This window comes from Ctenopharyngodon idella, chromosome 13 (assembly GCF_019924925.1).
Source record: "Ctenopharyngodon idella isolate HZGC_01 chromosome 13, HZGC01, whole genome shotgun sequence".
Classification (NCBI taxonomy): domain Eukaryota; kingdom Metazoa; phylum Chordata; class Actinopteri; order Cypriniformes; family Xenocyprididae; genus Ctenopharyngodon; species Ctenopharyngodon idella.
In genome coordinates this window covers 24283772-24310103 of record NC_067232.1, presented here as the reverse complement: position 1 = coordinate 24310103, position 26332 = coordinate 24283772, and the positions used below count along the sequence as shown (strand labels likewise).

General features: G+C 38.2%; 1 protein-coding gene across 13 annotated transcripts in view; it reads left to right on the top strand.

Moving 5' to 3' along the window:
• The window catches only part of kiaa1109 (KIAA1109 ortholog), an 85725-nt gene that overhangs the window by 39247 nt on the left and 20146 nt on the right, over positions 1–26332 (top strand). For 8 of the 13 annotated variants that reach the window (XM_051917457.1, XM_051917451.1, XM_051917456.1 and 5 more), the window contains exons 40-66: positions 658–898; positions 985–1130; positions 1215–1440; positions 2780–2944; positions 3085–3263; positions 3372–3547; positions 5357–6072; positions 6951–7196; positions 7304–7397; positions 8373–8423; positions 10710–10916; positions 10999–11228; positions 12107–12336; positions 12458–12563; positions 13333–13430; positions 13516–13701; positions 16385–16660; positions 18144–18312; positions 18399–18610; positions 18878–19076; positions 19166–19225; positions 20271–20497; positions 20753–20971; positions 24573–24703; positions 24798–24921; positions 25015–25130; positions 25365–25434. In XM_051917457.1, the coding sequence (XP_051773417.1) occupies positions 658–898; positions 985–1130; positions 1215–1440; positions 2780–2944; positions 3085–3263; positions 3372–3547; positions 5357–6072; positions 6951–7196; positions 7304–7397; positions 8373–8423; positions 10710–10916; positions 10999–11228; positions 12107–12336; positions 12458–12563; positions 13333–13430; positions 13516–13701; positions 16385–16660; positions 18144–18312; positions 18399–18610; positions 18878–19076; positions 19166–19225; positions 20271–20497; positions 20753–20971; positions 24573–24703; positions 24798–24921; positions 25015–25130; positions 25365–25434 (5100 nt within the window). The remainder of the gene's footprint in view (positions 1–657; positions 899–984; positions 1131–1214; positions 1441–2779; positions 2945–3084; positions 3264–3371; positions 3548–5356; positions 6073–6950; positions 7197–7303; positions 7398–8372; positions 8424–10709; positions 10917–10998; positions 11229–12106; positions 12337–12457; positions 12564–13332; positions 13431–13515; positions 13702–16384; positions 16661–18143; positions 18313–18398; positions 18611–18877; positions 19077–19165; positions 19226–20270; positions 20498–20752; positions 20972–24572; positions 24704–24797; positions 24922–25014; positions 25131–25364; positions 25435–26332) is intronic. The other 5 variants (XM_051917461.1, XM_051917459.1, XM_051917452.1 and 2 more) reach the window with 4 other exon arrangements.

Here is a 26332-nt window from a genome sequence, read left to right as displayed (position 1 = left end):
ACTTTATAAACTAGAATCATTGGCTTCCATACGCGAGTCGATTCCGGCGGAAGAGTAAAGTTTGACCTGATGCATGACGTACTGTCGTATGTGGAAGCGCAGTGGATAGACTAAAAAAAAAAAACACTGGTCACAAATTAGAAGTCTAAAACAAGAATTTTTAAAGAGAAATGTCGGAGGAGCTTGAGTTTGTTGCCCAATCCTATTTGTTTGTTACTCAAGAGGCGTCTACTCTCACCTAATCTTGCGCTACTTCTACATCCTACGTCATATGCGGAACTCGACTCTCGTGAACGCGCCGATGGACGTTACCGGAAGCTAGTGATTATAGTCTATAAAGTTATAAATATGGATATTTTTCTTACAAAACACATCGCTTCTCTTCAGAAGGCCTTTATTAACCCCCTGGAGCCGTATGGATTACTTTTATGATGGATGGATGTGCTTTTTTGGGCTTCAAAATATCGGTTACTATTCACTCCCATTATAAAGCTTGGAAGAGCCAGAATATTTTTTAATATAACTCTGATTGTGTTTGACTGAAAGAAGAAAGTTATACACCTTTTGTGTGAACTAAGCCTTTAAGCAGAATAATAATTTATTTTGTTAATTATTCCTTGCTAATCTTTTATTACGTGTGTATCTTTATCTTTTTAGAACGATGGACTGCCTGCTCTGGTCACCCTGAGGAAAGGTATGGTGGCACTTGCACGTCAGTGGATGAAATTCATCGTTGTCACTCAGGGCTTTAAGGCGGTTGGTTTGCCACGACCCAATCAACTTCCTAAGCCTAAAGAGCCAGACCCTATCGAGCCTGATCAGATACAGGGGCCGGATAGTGGTGCTGCCTTGCAGAGTGACACCAGCGCTGATGGAGCCGAGTTTGAGTTTGATGCGGGTAATTATATTAAATCTAAAATCTTATATACCTTTTATTGAACATTATACTTTATCTACATTTTGTGCTATTTATGTGCATTTTAGGCACCGTAAGTGAACACACAATGCTGTTAGAGGGAGTATGTAGTCGTCCTGCTCCTACCGGTAACTCTGCCCCTGTGACTGGTGTCGAGATCATGAGAAAGCTGTCCAAATCTCATACACACAACGAATCTGCACTCAGGATCAAGGTTTGTGTGGGTCTGGTTTGTTGGTACTGTGTATAAGTGGATGATAAATCTTGTTCTAAAGCTGGAAGCGAAATTCTTTTTTAGGGTTCCCATCCTTACCAGTCCCTGAGCTACACGAGTGGAGATACAGCAGCTGATTCTCCTGCTCATGTCAGTCGGACAGGGCTGCAGTCCAGTCATAGCCCTAGGAAAGAATCTTTGCTAAGTTATTTGACAGGAAGCATCCACAGTCTACACAACCTGCTAGAAGCAACACCCCATCGAGCAAATGAACAAACCGCAGCCAAGAGCAGCTCTCTGACACGTACAGGTACATGATTTTCTTCATTTGGAGTTTATTGCTTTTTGCAGTCTAATATTAGACGGGTGAAAATGTGACCTAGGAGGACGAATGCATTTTCTTGATATATGGTGTTTCCTGTGAGAGTGGGTTACTATAACCTAATTGTGTTTGAATTTTTGAATTATTTTTCTGCCCAGAAAGTGTCTGTCAAATACCATAAAAGTACAGAGAAACCAAACTGGGTTGGAAACAAAATTTAAAATAAAATACAAACTAAAATTCAATCGTTTTAATTGTTACAAGTAAATTTAGGCTTAACACCCTTTTAATGAACATTATGAAAAACGGGTATTCATTTTGAAATTTTCTAAAGATTACATTTAATAGTGTTACTGTAATAAATTGCAATAAAATGTTATCAATTATTAGTTTAAAAATTGAGCGTTATATGATGGCAAAGGTAATCTAGATGTTAAAATAGGGGAAATGAGCATGCAGAATTAAATATCCAATATCTGATATCAGTTAATCAAAGAAAAAGTCTATCACCCAGTATTCATTAATATTTTGAATTAGCTGTTGTTTTTGTATTTTCAGTTTTCATTTTGGTTTGTTTTGGTATTTTTATTTTTATTTTTTTTAATATTTCTATTTATCCTTTTTTTTATTAATTTTTTATTGTTTAGTAATTATAGTACTTCAACTTAAAAGGCAAAAGGCCAAAAATATAACTTAAAAACTATAACTTAAATAAATACATACATATATATTTTTTTAAAACTAACTGAAAGAAAATCATTTTATTTATATAGGACAATAGGAGTGCAGACAGGAAATCATGAGAGATGAGAGAGGGGAATTGGACCGTGAAAGGACCTTGAGTCGGGACTCAAACTCGGGTCGCCCGAAGTGCAACCGCACCATATGTCGGGGTTGCACTTGCCCTCACAGCTGTGGCTCTGACTGTGTTTTTATTTAAGTTTAAGTTTATACTTTATAACAAATATTTATATATCATATATTTTTATTTCAGCTTTATTTCAGTTAAAGAAAACTAATTTCATTAGTTTGTTTTAGTTAAAAATAACAATACTATCACCCGATAACCAATATATTACTGATATATATAGTGCATCCTTACAAAAATTACTTAAATGACTTCTACTGACTTACATATGACAAAGACTTGAGCAATGTGCTAACAACACCTCAGAACACCTTAGAAAACACGTTGCCGTGCCCTGGAAACCACCTACAGTAATCTAGCGTGTCATGTTGACTTCTGCATGGAAAGCACAAATCTCTCATTCTCTTCAGAAAAAGTACAAAATCTAGTTAACGTTAAATATCTCTTGTTTTTGGGTAGGCAACAGTGTAGGTGCAGACATGTTGACGGAACATCCTCTTCTATCGGAGCCGTTTTCCGTCAGCTTCTACAACTGGATGTCAAACGCTGTTGGCAACCGAACAGGCGGCAATGTCCAGGACTCTCCCCTCAACCGCTCTCAACACAACAGCCTGCAGACTGGAGGTGAGCGATTAGTGTACTGACAGAAGTCTGTTGACTGTGTGTAAACATGCATCTATATCTGTCCATGTGGCTGTGATTAGAGATTTATTTATTGGAGTGTGTTCATTTTGCACTGAATGTCTTTAACTCTTTGCGTACAGGAGTGCTCCCCACCATTCCTTCTGCATCAGATTTTAACACCGTACTGTCCAGTGATCAGAATACACTGGACACACACTCTCAGCACACACACTCCCAGCACAGCACAAGTCAGGAGGACCTGCTTGACCAAGATGAGACGAATCTCTGCCCTGCAGCTGTGCAGCTAGCTGACGCACAGGTGTGTGTGCACCACGAATACTTATTAATTTGTTATTGTTTATTTATGACCATGCGCATGTTATTGCCCCTCTCATTTTGTTTGTCTGTCATGGGATTATCCATACAGGTTGTTTTTAAGCCTTTGTTGAGTCACATTGGAATTCAGCCACAAGATGCTCCTCCTCTCAGTTACAAGATGTATTTTGGGGAGCACCTGTCCTTCAGCGGCACTCTCGAGTGTTTGAGAGCTGACATTGTTGACTCTGACACCAGCAAAGAAAGGAAGAACAAACGAGCACACAGGTAACACAGCTGTTCAACGTTAGTTTTTTATCTATCTAGAGATATAAATTCTTTTCCCCCTCTTTTCAGAGTTTCATTTGGGTAACTTTATTTTATAGTTTTTTTTTTTTTTTTTTTTTTAATTTAATTAATAAAAAATTATTAAATTAATATTAAAGTATTACAAAAACTGCAAATGTATATCTTTATCCACATATTGTCAAAATGAATAGCCAGTCAATAAGCACAAAACAAAAAGACAAAAAAAAAAAAAAGTTTAGAAAAGTGTTGAATTTGGTTTGAATAATTTATAGGTCTGGATAAGTATGGAAAAATATTTGTGTTTCCAGACTGTTTCCCCTATTTAGTTTTCTAAGTAATAAAGAATTTCAAAAAATGTATCATTCAAGCAGTGTTTTCATGGCAAAAGTTTAGTGATCGTTTATTGACTGTCGAACATGACTGAATGAATTCAAGGCGCATATTTTCATTATGCAAAACTGTTTGTCTTTGCCATAAGAAAATCTCTTTTGAACTTTACTAAACAAATGTGCGTGTGTCACTCAAACCCAGTAACAAATAAAGGAAGAAACGATCAAATCAGACTGTACTTTGCTGTTTGGTGATTGCGCAACACATTTACCGTATCAAAGTTAGAGGTGTCAGAGGTAAATATGTGTAGGTTATAAAGCGTTTTAGGTTTCTTCTGATCATGTAAGCGCATGTTATGACTTCGAGAAAACCAATGAAAAAACAGAGGAAATCAAATATTTTCAGATTGCTGTACTATATACCAAATATAATGCTAAAATAATAATGTATGGACCATTTATATTAAATATGGTCTGAAATTTACACAGGGGTTTGGAAAAGTCTGGAATTTTGAAATGTGTAGGAACCCTGAAAAAAAGTTCTTTCTTCATTTTCAGTTGACCATGACTACAGTAACACCGCCTTTTCTATGTTTACAACAAACAAATGACAATATACGAATGGGATTTGAACTTCCAGCGTGTTAAAATATTTCAACTTTTGCGGCTAGAATGAATGTGACCGCCCACCTGACTGGTTTGTTAAATGCAAAACGAGAATTACCAATATTTTTGCGCTAAAATGTCATTCTTTTAAACACTATTTGTGTAAAAGTGGTGGTTATGAATAATTATGTGTGAAATAGGTATTTTATAACTATGATATAAATATTTACATGGATTAGATATTGCTTTTCTTTCAAACATATTGCCATTTATTTTATACTGATATATTCATACATTCGTTATTTATTTATTTTACCATGGAGAAGTGGAGCTTGCTCTGATTGGCCATTGTGTTCACAGGCTCAACAGATATGTCTGTGATTGGCTACAATGATCAAAGCTTCAAAAACATGTTGTAAATAGACATCTTTGACGCTCTTCACCGAGCATTTACACAGATGCACACACTAGCGTTTGAAAGCAGGCGTCTATCAGCAGATCCGTACATCAGCAGGTATATTAGGGATCTGCTGATAGACGCCTGCTTTCAAATGCTCCCGTGTGTATCTGTGTAAGCACTCGGTGAAGAGCATCAAATGAAGCGTTGATCATTGTAGCCAATCACAGACAAATCTGTTGAGCACATGAACACAGTGGCCAATCAGAGGTGTTTATGAATCCCCTCAACAGCGCTCAAAATGCTTGGGGGGGAATGCTGGTATCGTCACTAAAATTTTAGTACCGAATTGGTACTGAAGTGGGTACTTTTGACAACCCTATTACCTATGGAGTACTCAAACAGTCATAATGTTGCATATCACTAATTTTAGTATGGTTTGTTTTTGTGTTCCAGGCAGGGTATGGTAAATCTCCCCCCTCTTGATTTCAAGCCCGCCCTGATGATTGAGACGTTCAGTTTGAATGCAGTCGTGCTAGAGAAGTGCATGTCCACCCCTCCCTCTGCCAGCGCGCTGTCTTTCCACGAGCTGAGCCGGAGACCACAAGCTAGCGTGCACTGCCATTTTACCCTCGCTTGTCAGGCGATTCGCCAGCATGTAGATATGGCCCTGGTCCGCCTCATTCACCAGTTCAGCACGATGATTGATGACATCAAAGCCACACAGACTGACATCAAACTCAATCGCTACACTGCCGGCTCCTCCTCCCCCACGCCCACCAAGGCACGGCCTTATCGGGAATTCCGCTCGTCTGATTTCAGCCGTAGTTCTCGTGGGAGCCTGAATGGAGCTGCTCGACTCGGCACTCAGAAGGGCAAACGCACTGTAGTCGGGCCAGGCCTGGACACACTGACTAGGAATCGAGAGCCTCGTGGAAGGGGGACGCTGGGACGTTCAGAGCGAAGGACGTCAAAAGTATCGCGGAAAGGTTCACGTGATGTTGCGGACCACATGACCATTCAGATGGATGACTCGGACTCCATCACAGTGTCAGAACAGAGCGAGCCGTCAGCTGAGTGCTGGCAAAACATGTACAAACTTCTTAATTTCTACTCGCTAATATCAGACCCCACAGGCATCCTGGAGAAGAACCAAGATAATGCCCTCTCAGGTAGGACTTCCTGCTCTGCGTTTGTTATGAACTGTTCATTTTAATTCTTTTTAATTTATTAAAGAAAAAAAAATGAAATAATATGAAAATATAATAATTTAATAAGAAAATAAAGCCTATTTTTGGCTATTATTTTCTTGAAAATTTGTAATAATTATATTTATTATTTAATTAAATTATTAAAGGTATTTTTTAGTTTAAATTTACATTATTCTCAAAGAAGATTCTCATTAGATTTTCAGTTCTGTAATATAGTAATAAGTATTATCCTTCGTGGATACAGTGATTGTTATTACAATAATTGTATATTAAAAGGCACTACAGCAGATTATTGCATCATGATATATAACTAATAGACATCTTGATACACACAGGAGCGTTTGAAAGCAGGTGTCTATCAGCGGATCCATCTATCAGCGGATATATTAGGGTAGACGCCTGTTTTTAAACGCTCTCATGTGTATCTGTGTAAGCGCTCGATGAAGAGCGTCAAAGATGTCTTTTTGCAACATTTTTTTGAAGTGTTGCTCATTGTAACCAATCACAGACATATCTGTTGAACACATGAACACAATGGCCAATCAGAGGTGTTTAAGAATCTGCTCAAAATGCTAGGAGGAAATGCTAGTATCGTCAAATTTTTTAAATTTCAGTACCGGCTTGATACCGAAGTCAGTACTTTTGACAACGCTAGTTTAAATTATCTAATTATTTTATTAGACATTATGGTAAAAATAACTTTTTTTATATTGTGGTAATGAAATTTAGAGAGAGAAAACACTGTCATGTCATTTGACTGGTACAGAAATATCTGCTAGTATAATAATCTTTGCTTTTGGCCAAATTTGCTTATTTAACTGTTTATTTTTGCTCTTCAGAGGGTGGGCGGAGCCCTGCGGATCCTCCATGTCGATTGGTGTTTGAATCGGAGGGCGAGACGCCGCCCAGTCGGCTGGGTCGTAGGCGGAGTTTAGTAAGCTCTGAGCCCCAGCATGTGACGCTGATCGTGTTTGGCGTTGGCATGGTGAACCGCACGCATCTGGAAGCAGACATTGGAGGACTAACTATGGAGGCGGAGCTTAAGAAAATACATGGCAGTTTTACTCTAAAGGAGAAAATGAAAGGTAATGCAAACAGCATTCACATACTTTAAAATATTAAAATCTTATCTTATACACTAACTAAAACCTTGCAGATGAAATATCCTGTAATTCCTGTTCTCTTGCTGCAGACATTCTCCATCAGAAGATGACTGAGACCTGTGCCTCGGCCCATATCGGATGTGTGAACATTGTGCTTCTGGAAGGAATCACACCAGACATACAGTCAGTAATTCCCTTTACACTAGGCTTTAAGACCTATTGAGTGCTCTTTCAAATATCATTGTCCTTATTTATATAAATCCATTTACGTTGAAGTGTTGTAATTTGTCTTTCTATAATTATGTCCAATGCAAAACACTTTAAGCCATTGGTAGGTTGACTTTCCTGAAGAATGTAAACGTTGTATTTCTGTGGAGCCTTAATATTTGCTCTGTTAAATTTTATCGGTCTGACATATCAACTGACTGACTAAATACTAACATGAACAAAAATTCAAGACTTGATATCCTTTCGCTAAATGAGGGACCTAAGTCAAACACTACTGTTAAAAAGTTTGGGATCCGTAAGATTGTTTTAATGATTTGAATAAAAAAAAATTCTAATATTCTGATTTGAAGAAACATTATCAATGTTGCATCTATTGTCATGCAATAATTTGAAACAGAAATGGATGCTTGCTATATAAAACTATTAATTTCTTTTAAAAAAAATCTTACCGATCCCAAATTTTTGAATAATGGTATATTTAGAGACCAGCTTGTCATAGAGAGTCTATGTCTCTAGCAACCACATGGCAGCAAACTAAAAACTAGGCACAATTTAGAAACTGTATAGCACTATCCTGGGTACGACCCACATCACCCTAGCTAGAAATGTAAAATACGGTTCAAGTTTTAGCCATGCAGCCTTTGTAATGCAACGTTTGAATCTGGATTTTAAATGTAATTTATTCCTAGCACATTCTCTGCGATTGTCATATTTTAAAGTTGTTAAAAGCCATTCTTGGATCTGCTTTTGTTCTGATGGTCTCTCTTTCCAATGTCTTTTTAAGAGTACAGATTTATCACAGCATATGTGACAGTTTCGAAATGTTTTTTCTGTGGATAACTTTCCCCTCTTCTACCTTCCTCCTCTCTATTCTCCTCTGTTCTCTCTATCTGTCATCTTTTTGTATTTTTCTGCCTCTCTCACTGGCAGACTAGAGGATTTTCCAACCTCACCTACCAGCACAACCAAGCAGGAGTTCCTGTATGTCAAAGTTTCCTCAGTAACCCTGTCCTTTTCTCCATGACCATTCATAACATCTCCATAATATTTGGATTTCACAGTCCCTTCCATATGTCAATCATATGAGCTGCACAAGCTGTTCACTCTTACTATCACAACATTTCATACCCTCTCTAATCCTCCACAGCTCTCTCATATAAAGGCTTCACAGCATATAGTGTCTTTAAACAGTGGTCAGTGAAATCATAACATCCTCATGACACTATTTTTCGAGTCATATTTACTTGCTAAATGCTGTCAGTGTGTTACATGGGAGTGGTTTTCTACTACCTAGTGTCACTAAGACAGGCTCTTGACTATTGGCATGAAGTCTGGTCCACTTTACAGGTTATTCTGACTAGGGCTGCATGATTATTTGAAATTAAATCTAAATCACGATTAAACCATTTGGTTTAGTGCGATATATGAAATCGCAAAGGCTGCGAATTTAAAAAAAGTTAAATAAAATAAATGTATGCTCAGCTTATTAGTGAAGCACGTCTCTGTATCAGTAGTAAATGCTGCTCCATCTGAAAGCACTGCTAGTTTGAGTCGCATATTACGTGCATTTGAAAAAGCAACACGCGTCAAACATCTTTCTAAACATGACATGTAGGAAAAAGCAGTAGGCTAAATCGTGCGCACAATTTAGCAAATTAAGGGTACGAAATAGTAAGAAATAGTAATAGAAAATAGTACTAAATAGTAATAGTAAATCGTGCGCACAATTTAGCAAATTAAGGGAATGAAATGTAAATCGTCCGCAGGATTTACTTTTTTTTTTCTTGCATGTCATGTGTGGGGCTCCATATTTATGAACCTTTTGTCCAACAAAAGAAAACATTTAATAACATGTTTTTACTCCAAAGTCACTCGTAATGTCAGTCGAGTGTTTGAAATAACATCCTTCTGTGAGATGATGTGGCTTCTTACACAGAATAAGGCACATAATATATTATATCATTGTATTCTGTACAGTGAGAAAGGCTATGTCGATTAGCATTGCATTATAAACACTTTATTATCATGAAAATCCCAGAAAAGGCTTGAAGAACTCAGATAAACCATATATTGTCGTAGCCGTGTGTTTTATTAAGGATGTTTAATCAATCAAAGCGTTTCAATTTTCTGTTTATTCAGCTACAGTGATAGTATGATACCCATAGGGATTTCCTGGAAGGACGTGTATTATATTACTTCTGCGGCGGGGCATATTTGGAGTTTCTGCACGAGATCGCCCTCTGGCTTTCAAAAGGAGCAGCATTTCTTACTGAGCACAGAGCTGTGCTTCACTGACAAGCTGTGCATAAAAAAAATCGTGATAAATCGCCTTTGCCAAATCGCGATTTCGATTTAATCGTGCAGCCCTAATTCTGACCAAGATCCTCCCACTTAATGCGGTCACAATTACCAGTGATTGGTGAATTTTTGAGGGAGAATCCAGTCATTTCAATAGGACTTCACGTGACCGGTAATTTCACATTAGGATGAAAGATGTCCACACGGATTTCGCAACGGGTCCAAGTTGGTCACCCGATTTTGCCGCGTTCACCAACAGAAAGCTGCTTGTTTTGAAAGTGACTTTGCTACATTGCTACATTATTGACATTTGACACTATTGATGTTTAAGTGCAGTTTTATTTAAAAATTATTGATGCAGTAATAATAGACTGGCTTGGTGGTCTTTGAGAACAGTTTTACCAAAAATATGTGACATTTTTAACTCTGTTCTTCTAAAAGTAATAAGTACAGAGTATTTCACAGACTCGCAACTCAGAACAGAAAACAGATTATAAAGTACTGCTCGTGGATATTGAGTTTATGTGCTGCTCTGTGCCTCATACAAAACTCTGAATATCTTTTAAATACTTCAAACCTGGCAAAAGCTGTCCAGTCCAGTGATTAGTTCCTCCTCAAAGGTGCTCATTGAAGGATCTAGTTGCAAATCTGTCAGGCAATCTGATTGGAGCTTGTCAATTTTGTGTGCAGTATGAATCAGATGAACAGTCCATGGTCAAGCTATCAGGCGCTGAAACTCTCCCGTTCCTCTTTTCTATTAATCCATCTAGATCTCTCTCTCCTTGCAGTTCCCATATATACAAGGCCTCGTTTCCAGCCACATGAACATTTCACTTGTACATTTTGCCAAAGTCTGTCTAGACATTTCACAGACATTGTTTTGTTACTGCTTGGTGTAACATACAGGCTGTAATTTTAAAGTGAGAAATTGTAGTAAGTTCCTTTTGTTTGTGTGTATTTGCATATTAGGACTGTGGTGAAGTGTAACATCGCAAAGTCCCAGGCTTTATATAGCGCACAGCGTGGGCTGAAGACCAATAATGCTGCAGTATTTAAAGTGGGCGCTATCTTCATCAACATCCCGCAACACCCTGCAACGCTGCACAGCATGATGGTCCGCAGCTCCCATCAGCTCTCAAAACAGATTTCAGACCTCATCCGTCAGCCCTCCAACACGTGAGGCAAACCTCTTCACTTTATTTTCACAACTATAATGATTTTATTTTGCCGATATTGAATTCAAATCTGTTTATATCAGCCCGCCTCCCAACCGAGAAGAGACGCCTACTCCACAGCCCTCTGAAGTGAGTGTCAATCAAACTCCAGTGGAGGCCAGTGAGTTTCCTCAGCTGCCCGAGGGACTGGAGAAGAAGCCAATCGTGTTGAAATTCAGCGCTATGCTGGACGGGATCACTATTGGTGCAGCCCTGTTGCCCTCTCTTAAAGCAGAATACAAGATGGGTCGCATGAAGAGCCATGGCATGACGGGTATCCACAATTCCACAAGCGCATTTGTTAAAGGCACAATATGTAATATTTTTGGATTAAAATATCCAAAAATCACTAGAACAGTGTTATATATTTTGTTGACTTGGGTACAATATCCCAAATGTTTCCAAGAATATTTAAATCCAGAGAAATACGCAATTTTAACCAGGACAATGTCCACGCATCGCCTATCAATGACATCATACCCGCGTTACCTTAGGTTTCCGGTTTTATTTTGTAGAAACCATGGAAACACCAAAGACGCTTTAATATATTATGTGTTTTATTAGACAGGTGAGCAACTGTTTGGATACAATCATCGACAGAAAACTAATCATGTTATATAGCTCAACACAGTAAGTCTTGTTGTTTAAATCTCATTTTCTTGATTTACAGCTAGTACCATGTTTTACCATGCCTAATATTGATCTAGCTTACTGCAGTGTGCAACAAGTGTCTCATAGCAGCTGGCGAGCGAACACAGAGTAGCACCATAACAACTTTCAACACACAAATGTATCTAATATGATAAAAAAGCGCTGCTTTTCTCTCATTAGCAATCGCTTTAGCGGCCTTGTTCAGATCCAACAGCACTCGTCCCTGCTCTTCTTCATTCTACAGTAACGTTAATAATCTCATCCATGAACATGATTTCTGCCTGAGTCCCGTCCCGATTCCTTTCCAGCTGTAGATGTGAAGTCAACCTCCCATGATTCCGCGAAATCAGGGCGTCATCAAGCTACACCTTTATTTTGAATTAGCGACCTCTAGTGGCGAAAATTCACATATTGTGCCTTTAACCTTAATACCTTAATGCCCTGAAAAACACACATAGAGCAATTACAAATGATTAACATTTCACTGTCTCCCTCTCACAGGTGCTCAGACGCGTTTTACTTTCGAACTGCCCAATCATAAGCTGTGTTTCCAGTCAAAGGTTTCCCCTGTGGACGTGACGGCCATGCCCCCCACTGCCAGCCTGAATCTGCCTCCTGTCACCATGTCAGGACAGTACATTATACAGGAGCATGAGGGCCACAGCGACACGGCCTGGGCCCCAGAATACAGCAACTATCTGCAGGGAAATTACTTGCGCTGTGTAGCTGAGGTGTGCCGTTGACCTTTCAATGAGAAATTGTTCTAAATGCTGTGCTTGATTATCATTTTGTTCCAGCATTAGAGATAGTTGCACTTGGTTGAATTAATAGAGCATTTTTCTTCATTTTTAGATTGGATCTTTCGAACACAACTTGACCACAGATTTGCTCAACCACCTAGTCTTCCTACAAAAGGTCTTCATGAAGGAGGTCAATGAGGTCATCCAGAAAGTGTCAGGTATGTGTGATGAAGAACAAGTAGCATAAATGGATGATCTATTTAAATTTTTATTTATTTGTTTTATTTTATTAGTTTAGTTATATTTAGCTTTTTGTTATGCATTTTGTGTTATAAAACGATTCGTTCCAGTCCTTGATTCTGATTGGTCAATAGCTGTTTTATCAAAGACTTTATATATAGAAAGACAGTGCATGAATGGGAGAAAGTGCATCGCGCAATATGGCGGAATAAGTCCCGTCTTCTAAATAAGAGCCATTCACTGACTGGTAAAGTCATCGCGTCACTGCAGCAGCCGTTAGACGCTCTGGTTCCAATGATTCGAGCGTTTAAAAACAAAATTTATGAGACAGTTGTTGTCAGATTTCATTGGTGATTACAAATATGAAATTTAGTTGAAAGCTCAGCTAACAGCTTTGGACAATTTGACGTTTCCCCATTCAAAGAGATAGGAGCTGCACTTGCATGCCCGAGAGGCGTTTCAAAGATGGCCGCCGAGTGAAATGACTTGTCTTCAAGGGACTTTGGTTTTATAAATAAACAAAAAACAAAAACAAATTAAATGCATAACAAAATAAAGCAATAAGCCCCGTGAAGCCGTGGTTTACAGTGAATTTATAACAGCTAAGGGAGTTATAAATTCACTGTAAACCACGGCTTCTTGGGGCTTATTGCTTTATTTTGTTATGCATTTTGTATTTATTGATTTGTATTTTTTCATTTTATTGTTTTCCTTGACCAGCTGTTTGAAATGTGTGTGTCTCTGTAGGAGGGGAACAACCAATCCCACTGTGGAATGAACACGATGTGTCGACAGATGGCGACAAACCGAAAATCCTGCTTTACTCTCTAAATCTGACGTTTAAGGTTTGGGCTTACTTCATTTGCGTGCTTATTTGTTAAGGTGAATTCTGCAGACTTTTCAGACTTTTGAATTTTTTTTCTTTTGTAGGGAATTCAAATGACGGCCACCACTCCTTCTATGAGGGCGGTGCGCTTTGAGACGGGCTGTATTGAGCTTGAACTGTCCAATCGGGTTCAGTGCAAAACTACTCCTACAGGAAGTAACTACCTGAAGCTTTTTGGGAAATGTCATGTGGATCTCAACTTGGCTTTGGGGCAAATCGTCAAACATCAGGTAGCCACTGTCACAGAAATGAGCGTTTCTTCATGTAAACATGCTCTGTTATTCATTATTGTCATGAAAAGTTCTTCTTGTGGATGCATTTTGATAAGGTGGTGCTCTCAAATTGATGTGTAAAAACTAGTGCTGTCAAAATGAATATTTTTAACATTTTAAAAAATGTATCGCATGTGGTAACGCGTTAAAAATATTTAACGCAGTTAACGCAGCATCTGTTTTTTTTCCATCATCCTTTAGCTAGCATTACATTGTATGATCACACTCTTATTCATGCAAATGCTTTTAAAACTTTCAAGCTCAACAAGACACAAAAGAGAACGCAGTGCGCTACTGGTGCGCTGTCTGTGAATCTCCTGTTTGAGTGACAGGCACACACGACTCGTGTGCACAGAATTTTCAGAAAGCTTCAGATAGCGCGGTGGCCGCATAGAGTTCTCTTTCGCACTGGAACGGACAAAAACACACAAAAATATAGCTGCAAGCAGCAATGCGGGGCCAAGCCCCGAAGGCACCGCAAGCAGAGCAACACCGCAAGCAGAGCAGAACATTAAGCAGTGCAGCACAGCACAGCAAGCAGAGCAGCATTTCAAGCAGAGCAACACTGCAAACAGAACAGAACAGCACAGCAAGCAGAACAGCACTGCAAGCAGAGCAGCACACCAAGCAGAGCAGAACAGCAAGCAGTACAGCACAGTTTGCAGCATTATAACTTTGGAACAAGGATTAATAAAGAAAATCTGTTCAGTCAATTATGTGTGGCTCAGTCCAAAGATCACCTGAGCCGATTTTGGACAAAATTTGTAGGAGGAGTAGCGAAAAAATGGAATACTGTACTTTTCAAAATGGCCACTACTGTACTGAGTGGAGTCTTAATGTAAGATGTTCAATGTGATCAGTATGAAGAGAGGAATCAGTTGTACTAAGATTCATTTTTCTGGAACAAAGGGTTCAAAAGTTAAAATCTTTACAAAAGTGAATTGTTGAACTGGTGGTGGCGCTATAGAGTTGGTCCTAGATACTCCAAAGTTGGTCAAATTACTTTTAATTACCATCACTACAAGTGTGCCAAATTTGATAATTTTCCTACAATTGGTTCATTGACTACCATTCGGGGGGAAGAAGAAGAACTACGAATTTTTACATAAATGAATTGCATGTGATAGCTTCAGGTTAGACCAGTTTTAGGCACAATGCCTAGAACAGACACAAGTTCTGCATCTTTTCCTGCCACAGTACCTCATGTGGTCTGGGCATGTGTCACACTGAGTTTCGAACCCACGACGCAAAGCATTCGGGATCCGTGGTGTAACACATTGAGCTAATCAGCCATACATGTTCATCAGTCTGCTGAGCAGAGGTTTCAGTGTGAGAAAGAGTTCACAAAAAAAGCTCCATAGCATGTTAACCATATTAGAATGCAAAGTTACATAATGCCAACTAAGTTTTGGTTAACCTGATGACTGAAGACCACATTAGAAAGAATGGCAATTGGTTAGCATGCTAAGCGATTACTGTGCTAAGCTAACTAGCACAAACAAGGTCACATTCAGAGATGAATATCTTGGGAATGGTAGCGATTATCAAAAATCTGTTCAGTCATTTCTGTGCGGCCCGGTCCAAAGATCATCTGAGCCGATTTTGGACAAATTTGGACAAAATTTGTAGGAGGAGTAGCGAAAAAAATATTTTTTTATTTCAATATGGCGGACAGGTACAATTAAGGAAAATGACAAATGACACATCATTGGAATAGGTATAAGCCAGGGAATAAAATGACATAAAGCATAAACATTTTGGAAAATGTTTTCAAAAGTTATAAGCGTTTTTGCAAAAATCATTATATCTGTGGAACACTAGGTGGCGCTGTGTTGAAACTTCTCAGGTACCTTCAGGACCTTCTGATGATGATATGTACCAATTCTTGTGAAGATATGTCATTGTTTAAAAGTTATTGCAATTTATGACAAAATTCAAAATGGCGGACACGTGTTTCATCCGATGTTGACAAATTCAGTATCCTCTGATTCGGCATGACCCAAGGAATCCATAGACACCAAGATCATGATTTTCAAACAAACTGACAAACTGTTCAAAAGTTATTGGCCAAAATAGCAATTTTCCAGATCTCATGAACTGTAGGTGGCGCTATTCCCAAATTTGGTATGGACCCTCAGATCATGGTTCCGATGAAGGGTACCAATGTTGGTTTCGATTTGCTCAAAGTTTGGCCGAGATACAGCCTCTGAACTAATTTTGGGTCTACCTCGTTAAGTTTGTGACATCATAACTTTTGAACAAAGATGAATAAAAAAAATCTTTTTGGTTCATTTCTGTGCAGATCAGTCTAAAGATCATGTGACCAAAGTTTGGACAAAATTGGAGAAAATTTGAAGGAGGAGTAGTGAAAAAATGGAATACTGTACTTTTCAAAATGGCGGCTACTGTAATGTGCGGAGTCTTAAAGTAAGATGTTGATTGGCATCAGCATCAAGAGAGGAATCAGATGTACTAAATTAGATTTTTCTAGAGCAAATGGTTCAAAAGTTATAACCTTTAGAAAAGTGAATTTTTGAACTGGTGGTGGCGCTATAGAGACTCCAAATTTGGTTCAATGACTTTTCATGACAATCTCTACAAGTGTGCCAAATTTGATCATTTTCTCATGTTTCGTTGATAGGACTGCCATAACCTCCCAGAGGGGAGGAAGAAGAATAATAATAATAATAAATATAGCTGCAAGCAGCAATGCGGGGCCAAGCCCCGAAGGCGCTGCAAGCAGAGCAACAGAGCAAGCAGAGCAGAACATCAAGCAGACAAGCAGAGCAGCACAGCAAAGCAAGCAGAACAGCATTTCAAGCAGAGCAACACTGCAAACAGAACAGCACAGCAAGCAGAGCAGCACTGCAAGCAGAACAGCACAGCAAACAGAGACAACATAAGACAACAAACAGAGGCAAGGTCACATTCAGAGACAAATATCTCGGGAACGGTAGCGAATATCAAAAAACCGTTCAGTCATTTCTGTGCGGCTCGGTCCAAAGATCATCTGAGCCGATTTTGGACAAAATTGGACAAAATTTGTAGGAGTAGCGAAAAAAAGTTTTTTGTTTACATCAATATGGTGGACAGGTACATTTAAGGGAAATGACAGATGACACATCGTCAGAATTGGCATTAGCCAGGGAATAAAATGACAAAGTATACTTAAGACATAAATTTTGGATAATATTTTCAAAAGTTATAAGCGTTTTTGCAAAATTCGTTATATATCTGGAACACTAGGTGCCGCTGAGTTCAAACTTCTCAGGTACTTTCAGGATATTCTGATGATGATACGTACCAATTTTTGTGAAGATATGTCAAATTGTTTAAAAGTTATTGCAATTTATGACAATTCAAAATGGTGGACACATGTTTCATCTGATGTTGACCAATTTGGTATCTTCGGATTCGGCATGACCCAAGGAATCCATAGACACCAAGATCATGATCTGACAAACTGTTCAAAAGTTATTGGCCAAAATATCCATTTTCCAGATCTCATGAACTGTAGGTGGCGCTGTTCCCAAATTTGGTATGGACCCTCAGATCATGGTTTCGATGACACGTACCAATTTTGGTTTTGATTGCTCAAAGTTTGGCCGAGATACAGCCTCTGAACCAATTTTGGGTTGACCTCGTTAAGTTTGTGACATCATAACTTTTGAACAAAGATGAATTAATAAAATCTGTTGAGTCAGTTCTGTGCGGCTTGGTCCATCAAGATCAAGATTGGACAGAATTGGAGAAAATTTGAAGGAGTAGTGAAAAAATGGACTACTGTACTTTTCAAAATGGTGGCTACTGTAATGGGCAGAGTCTTAATGTAAGATGTTGATTGGCATCAGCATGAAGAGAGGAATCAGATGTACTAAATTAGAAAAGAGCAAATGGTTCAAAAGTTATAACCTTTAGAAAAGTGAATTTTTGAACTGGTGGTGGCGCCAGTCTTAAATGAACACAACACAAAAAGTTGTGAGAAAATAGGATGCAGATCCGCGTCATGTTCGACAGGTCATAAAGTGACAGCAGCCTAATAAACAGTCTGCCATTAATGTTAATCAAAGAACAAAAGAAAAAGAAAATCACTAACTTCTATAGCTTTAATAAAAATTAATCTATATTTTAAACTAAATTATACAGTGAAGACTGTGACGTATTTGAATAACTGCTTTGATTCTGGATATTTCATACCTGTTAGATCAAATATTTAAAATATACTGTCTTTATGTTTTTTATACATTAATTTGGAGATTAAATGTGAAATTATTACATTATAAAAATAAATAGATAATTTTTAATATTAGTCGCGATTAATTACTTAATTTTTTTAATTGATTGACAGCACTAGTAAAAACACTACCAGTTACTCACTGTTGTAACACTTTCTCTTGCAGGTGTATGAGGAGGCGGGGTCAGATTTCCACCAGGTGGCGTACTTTCGCACTCGAATTGGTTTGCGGAATGCACTTCAGGAGGAGATCAGTGGCAGCTCTGACAAAGAGGCTGTCTTGATCACACTCAACCGCCCTATTGTTTTTGCTCAGCCAGTGGCATTTGACAGAGGTTAGTCCACACTTAGTTTTTTTTTTTTTAATCCATCGGGGGGATTTTTTTGGTTTGTAATTGCATATTTGTATGTCTCTTTTTAGCTGTGCTGTTCTGGCTGAACTATAAGGCTGCCTATGATAACTGGAAGGAACAGCGCTTGGCTCTCAACTCGGACATTCATATGGCCACTAAAGAGGTGGTAGACAAACTGCCAGCAATACAGCAGACCAGCGTCCAGGCCTTCAGCACTCTCTTCCTACAGCTTACTGTCAATGACCTGGGCATCTGCCTGCCTATCACCAGTTCCTCACAGGTGGACCCTCACTTATACATCTGTTTTTCATTCTTTTTAATGTTTAAACTCATCAGATTGGTGTGAACAGGCCTTTAACTAGGTTACACTTTATTTTAAGGTGACGTAGTTGCATTGTACTTATTCAAATAAGTACTGAGTAATTTTAAATAACTACATGTACTTACTATAGAGTTATGGTTAGGATTAGGGTTGCTATCTTTGAAATATTTCCCTTTCCATGGGTCAGAATGATTGATGTTAAATGTTTTTTTTTCTGCACTTTAGACCAATCACAGTATTGATCTTGACAATGGCTCAGCACTGGTGTTAACCATTGAGAGTACGCTAATAACAGCCTGTTCCTCCGAGTCTCTGGTCAGCAAAGGCCATTTTAAGAACTTTTGCATTCGATTTGCTGAGGGGTTTGAGACAACTTGGGATGACTGGAAACCTGAGGTCAGAGGTGACCTGGTCATGAATGCCTGTGAGTGACATTCGACGTTAATGAGTTGTATCTATTTTTCGTCCTATAACGCTCCCCTGATTCTTGAAATACTTGCTGTGGCTTTTTAGGTGTTGTCCCTGATGGTACTTATGAGGTTTGCTCCAGAACGACAGGCCAGGCCTCTGCAGGTATGTGTGAAATGATCTTCTGAATTCATTTTACTTCAGTTATCTAAATGAAATGGTATATTCAACTAAAACAAAATCAGCAATAAAAAAGAATACTTTTAACATACACTGCTGTTCAAAAGTTTGTGGTTGGTAAAATTGTTTAATGTTTTTTTAAATGTCTCATATGCTTACCAAAATACAGTAAAACACTAATATTGTGAAATATTACTACAATTTAAAATAACTGTTTTCAATTTTAATATATTTTAAAATATATTTTTTTCTTGTGATGGAAAGCTGAATTTTCAGCATCATTACTCCAGTCTTTAGTGTCACATAATCCTTCAGAAATCATTCTAATATGCTGACTTGGTGCTCAAAAAACATTTCTTATTATTGTCAATGTTGAAAACAGTTCAACAGTGCTGCTTTATTTTTGTGAAAACAATTTCAGGATTCTTTTTGGTGAATAGAAAGTGCAAAAGATCAGCATTTGAAATAATAAAGACATTTATAATGTTACAAAACAAATTCTGTCACTTTTTGATCAATTTAAAGGTACACTATAACTTTTTTTTTTGTTCAAAATTTAAATGTCAATATATCATCAATTCTTCTTCCAAAATGTGTTTTTGTCTTACCCTGATTCACTATGGTAAGCTTATTATAAGCCTTTATATTTTAACATTTTGATTGGTTGACTCCACGCAGCATTTTATTTCAACCACCGTTTTTAAAAGTCTGTTGCGGTGCGTGCAGTAAGAGTTGTTTGCTATTTGAATTGAGTCTGGGGGAAAAAAGTTCCTCGGATAAATTGTTCCGGGTAATTGGAAATGCGGCTTTAGTATACCTTTAATGTTTCCTTGCTGAATAAAAGTATTTCTAAAGAAAGAAAAATCTTACTGACCTCAGTCTCTTGAAAGGTGGTGTACATTGATCAAATGACCACAGCAAGACCAGGAATGTACATTAAGAAAGTAAACATTGCCAATTTTGATTTCATGCTGACTTCATATTTGACTTTTTTGTCTGTATTAAATAACAAAACCTTTCAATACTCCAGAGAGCAGCAGCGCAGGGACGTGGACCCTTAATGTGTTGTGGAAGATGTGTGGTATCGATGTGCACATGGATCCCAACATCGGCAAGCGTCTGAATGCTCTGGGTAACACGCTCACCTCTCTGACTGGTGAAGAGGACAACGATGACATCACTGACCTCAACTCAGTCAACATGGCTGACCTGTCAGACGAGGACGAGAGCGATGGCATGTCCCCCCCCATACACATGGTCAGAGCTCGCACTCTTTATGTCACTAACATTTGTTGGCTCACTTTTATTGTCAGTGTAAAGTGTTTGTGGCTGTTTTTCTACTTTTTAATTTATATTGTTTGTGTGTTTCTTCAGTTTTATTGTTGTTTGGATATTGATGTCATTTTTGTGTTCAGAACATGAAATGTGAAGTTTCTTCTTTGTATTTGTGCTCATTTGTGTCTGTGTAGTAGTGTGCGTTTGTCTTTGTTTTAAACCGGCCCATGTTTGCAGTGTCCTGAAGGTGATCTCAGCCCCAGACTTTCGTTCAGGAAGCGGCTGGTGAACAGCATTCTGGGCATTAGCCCCAGCCCCCCTCCCCTCTCACCTTCTGAGTGTCGTAATATTTCTCCATCATCCACAATCACTCGGCTAAAGTCGAGAAGTGTTCGCCTGTCATCCACAGCCAATGCAGAACGAACTAGACATCCCAGACCCCTGTCCTGGGGCTGTGTATGTACTTAAGAGCTCCCATTTGCTTTTCAATACTCTCTCTTTCTCTGTCACATTCTTTCTCTCCATAGTGTTCATACTCTCAGGGTTGGGACTTGCTTTTAAGATCAGTCAAATCGCTCAAAACCTTGCTGAATTTGTGCCTATAATTCTTGGTTTTGAGCAACTGAAATATGTTTTGAGCGAGTCTGGAGTCTACAGTTTCCTGCTGCTTTTTAGTCTCATCTGATTCCTCTCCATGAGAAATGAGTGTTGGCCAGTCACATCTTCTTTTTTCCCCATTTCCAAGGGATGCATTTCTCATGAATTGGCTTTGCTTCAGTAATCAGATTTTTGGGGTGGTGTTTTGATTTTGTTTGTCTGTAATGATCCACACTTGTTTTGACTGCGTTTAATATTCTGTGTGATTTTGGAAAAGATTCTTAAGCATGACTGTGCCTAGGGCTGGGCGGAATGATGGTATTGTGCGAATGTTGAAATATGCAGGCCATGATATACCATTTATGTATATATACATATGTGTGCATATATACATATGTGTGTGTGTGTGTGTATATATATATATATATATATATATATATATATATATATATATATATATATATACACAGGTGCTGGTCATATAATTAGAATATCATCAAAAAGTTAATTTATTTCACCAATTCCATTCAAAAAGTGAAACTTGTATATTATATTCATTCATTACACACAGACTGATATATTTCAAATGTTTATTTCTTTTAATTTTGATGATTATAACTGACAACTAAGGAAAATCCCAAATTCAGTATCTCAGAAAATTAGAATATTGTGAAAAGGTTCAATATTGAAGACACCTGGTGCCACACTCTAATCAGCTAGTTAACTCAAAACACCTGCAAAGGCCTTTAAATGGTCTCTCAGTCTAGTTCTGTAGGCTACACAATCATGGGGAAAACTGCTGACTTGACAGTTGTCCAAAAGACGACCATTGACACCTTGCACAAGGAGGGCAAGACACAAAAGTTCATTGCAAAAGAGGCTGGCTGTTCACAGAGCTCTGTGTCCAAGCACATTAATAGAGAGGCGAAGGGAAGGAAAAGATGTGGTAGAAAAAAAGTGTACAAGCAATAGGGATAACCGCACCCTGGAAAGGATTGTGAAACAAAACCCATTCAAAAATGTGGGGGAGATTCACAAAGAGTGGACTGCAGCTGGAGTCAGTGCTTCAAGAACCACTACGCACAGACGTATGCAAGACATGGGTTTCAGCTGTCGCATTCCTTGTGTCAAGCCACTCTTGAACAACAGACAAGCGTCTCGCCCGGGCTAAAGACAAAAAGGACTGGACTGCTGCTGAGTGGTCCAAAGTTATGTTCTCTGATGAAAGTAAATTTTGCATTTCCTTTGGAAATCAGGGTCCCAGAGTCTGGAGGAAGAGAGGAGAGGCACACAATCCACGTTGCTTGAGGTCCAGTGTAAAGTTTCCACAGTCAGTGAGGGTTTGCGATGCCATGTCATCTGCTGGTGTTGGTCCACTGTGTTTTCTGAGGTCCAAGGTCAACGCAGTCGTATACCAGGAAGTTTTAGAGCACTTCATGCTTCCTGCTGCTGACCAACTTTATGGAGATGCAGATTTCATTTTCCAACAGGACTTGGCACCTGCACACAGTGCCAAAGCTACCAGTACCTGGTTTAAGGACCATGGTATCCCTGTTCTTAATTGGCCAGCAAACTTGCCTGACCTTAACCCCATAGAAAATCTATGGGGTATTGTGAAGAGGAAGATGCGATATGCCAGACCCAACAATGCAGAACAGCTGAAGGCCACTATCAGAGCAACCTGGGCTCTTATAACACCTGAGCAGTGCCACAGACTGATCGACTCCATGCCACGCAGCATTGCTGCAGTAATTCAGGCAAAAGGAGCCCCAACTAAGTATTGAGTGCTGTACATGCTCATACTTTTCATGTTCATACTTTTTAGTTGGCCAAGATTTCTAAAAATCCTTTCTTTGTATTGGTCTTAAGTAATATTCTAATTTTCTGAGATACTAAATTTGGGATTTTCCTAGTTGTCAGTTATAATCATCAAAATTAAAAGAAATAAACATTTGAAATATATCAGTCTGTGTGTAATGAATGAATATAATATACAAGTTTCACTTTTTGAATAGAATTAGTGAAATAAATCAACTTTTTGATGATATTCTAATTATATGACCAGCACCTGTGTGTGTGTATATATATATATATATATATATATATATATATATATATATATATAGATTTATATATTTATATATAGATTTATATATTTATATATATATTTGCTGTCAATCAATAAAAAAGACACTAATTAATCGCACATTTTTCTGTAATTAATTGCAATTAATCACACCTAACAGTAAAGTTTTAAATATATTTTTATATTGTAATAATTTCACAGTTAATCTCCAAATTAATGTAGAAACAATAGGGCTGGGACAATACATCGAATCTCGATTCACGATACGAAGAATCTGGAGCGATTCTGATATTTTTGCGATTCTCTCTCGAAATGATTCTGAGCCTAGTTTTTAAACAGCAGATGGCACTACTATACATGCTTTAAAAACACTCGTACACTGCTTGCTTCCAGTTCCTTTACACACACCACTTAAACCTAAAATAATCATTCATAAAGTTTAAAAAGGTTGAAGCGAATTACAAATCTCGCATCATAAAAGCATTCTGAGCCGAGGTGCAAGTATATTTAACCACTTACACGACTCAGACGAACACACACAAGTGCTGTCCAGCAGTCGTCTTCGTGAGCATTTGAGTGTGCGGTTAAAAACTAGCCTAGAGCACCATCTGCTGTTAAAACTAAGCTCAGAATCAATTAGAGAGAGAAAATATCAAGATCGATCCAGATTCATTGTATCGATCGAGAATCGATGTATTGTTTCAGCCCTAAGAAACAACAAAGATAGTGTATTTTAAATATTTGATCTAACAGGTAGGAAATATACAGAAATTGAATAAAGTTATAAAACACTTCAGTCTTCACTGCATAAATTAAAAATTAAATGTAGATTAATCCTTATTAAAGCTACAAAAGTTATTCAGTCAAAAGCAGTGAGTGATTTTCGCATTGTCTTTTGTTCTTTGATTAACAATGACAGACAGCAGCAGGTTTATTAGGCTGCTGTCACTTTAAGACCTGACTCACATAACGCACAGCCGATGTCCTCACAACTCTTTATGTAATGAATTATTATGTAATGCAATGAAACATGCCAAATTGTGTGGACATCATTTTTGGCCACTCTGTCATACAAAGCAATTAAGAACACATGCAAAAACAAGAAAGAACCAACAAAATATTAATAACTGATTATGTTTAGGATATGTATGCTTTTTCCTTGCTGTAGTGAGCATAAGAGACTTCTTTCAAAAACATTAAAAAATCTTACAGACACCAAACATTCGAACAGAAGTGTAAATGTATGTTTTAAATATTTGTCAAAAACTAAATAATGTGAACGATTAATAAATAAACGATTTTTGTCATACCGCCCACCCCTAAGTATGTCTCGTGTCTAAATGCGTTATTTTGACAGTAGTTTCCCTCTTACAGGAGCCTGTGGACCTGCGCAGGCAGGCAGTGATGAGCAATCAGATAATCGACGCTCGTGGACGAAAGTTCTCCAAGCGCCTGGTGGACATTAGAGAACTCAATGAGCAGGCCAGAGTCATTGACGATCTCAAGTAACGTCAGAATAACATTAAGAACCAAAATACCTCAATTAATTGTCTTCTGCTTATAAGAAATCCGTTTTATTCTTGTTTTTTCCTCTTTAAGGAAACTGGGAGCAAGTGAAGGCACTATTAACCAGGAAATCCAGCGCTATCAGCAGTTGGAATCTGTCGCTGTCAATGACATCCGCCGAGATGTGCGCAAGAAGCTGCGGCGCTCCAGCATGCGGGTAAGAATCACTTTGATTTTGCTTTTATTACTACTTATTAATGCCTTACTACACTGTAAGTCTGGTGGAGATGAAATGGTTATTCTTTGTTAGGCTGCATCATTGAAAGATAAATGGGGTTTAGGGTACAAGCCCAGCTACAGCAACAGCAGGTCAAAGAGCATCTCAGCAACAGGCAGACCAGCAGTGAAGAGGTCGGATAGACCCAGGTACTCTCTCTCTCTCTCTCTCTCTCTCTCTCTCTCTCTCTCTCTCTCTCTCTCTCTCTCTCTCTCTCTCTCCTCTCTCTCCTCTCTCTCCTCTCTCTCTCTCCTCTCTCTCTCTCTCTCTCTCCTCTCTCTCTCTCTCTCTCTCTCTCTCTCACTCTCACTCTCACTCACTCTCACTCTCTCTCATACACAAACACACACAGATGGGTTACACTTCATTTTGTCTCTCTAAAGGGACGATCTGCCAGACATCAAAGTGGATGCAGCATCTCCAGCACCAAGGGTTACCTTCAACATCGACACGGTATTGTGCATGCATACATCTGTGTGTGCCTGACTCTGTATATTTGTTCATTTGAAATGCTTTATGCATCTTTTTGTCGTCATTCTAATGCTGCATTCACACCATGTCTTAATTACTGCAAATAAAGCTCTGTATGCTTTCGAATTGCTCTAACGGTACTTTGATGTCATACACCGTACAATCTGCACAGCACCGCTTTAAGCTGAAAACACACCTGCAGTGGTCATGTGGTACAAGTCGCAGCTTTTAGAAAATTATGAGTTTACATGTTGTAATTACAAGTTCTACAAGCACGTGAAGGCTTTATAAAGTTCAGAATCCTTACGGTAATTACGACATGGCTTGAACACACCTTAATGTTCCATCTTCATGTTCATTGTTTACATGTCAACGAAGCTGTAAAGTTTACTGAAGTGTTGCTTTTGACATACACTACCATTCAAAAATTATACTTTTGTTCAGCAAGGATGCATTAAATTGATCAAAAGTTACAGTAAAGACATTTAGAAAACAGTTCTAAGTTCTATTTCAAATAAATGCTTTTTTTTTACTTTCTATTCATCAAGTCCTGGAAAAATGTATCATGGTTTCCACAAAATATTAAGCAACACAACTGTTTTCAACTTTTGATAATAATTGTTTCTTGAGGACCAAATCAGCATACAAAAAGTAGTAGTAATTGTAATAATTTTTCACAATATTACTGTATTTTTGATCAAATACATGCAGGTTTGGTGAGCATAAACATTTTTAAATTTTTGAACGGTGGTGTGCTTGGACAAACACACACTTTTCCACACACACTCAGTGGTTTTACCTGCAAGTGCTTCACTCTTGACTTAAAGGGTTAGTTCACCCAAAAATGAAAATTCTGTCATTTATTACTCACCCTCATGAT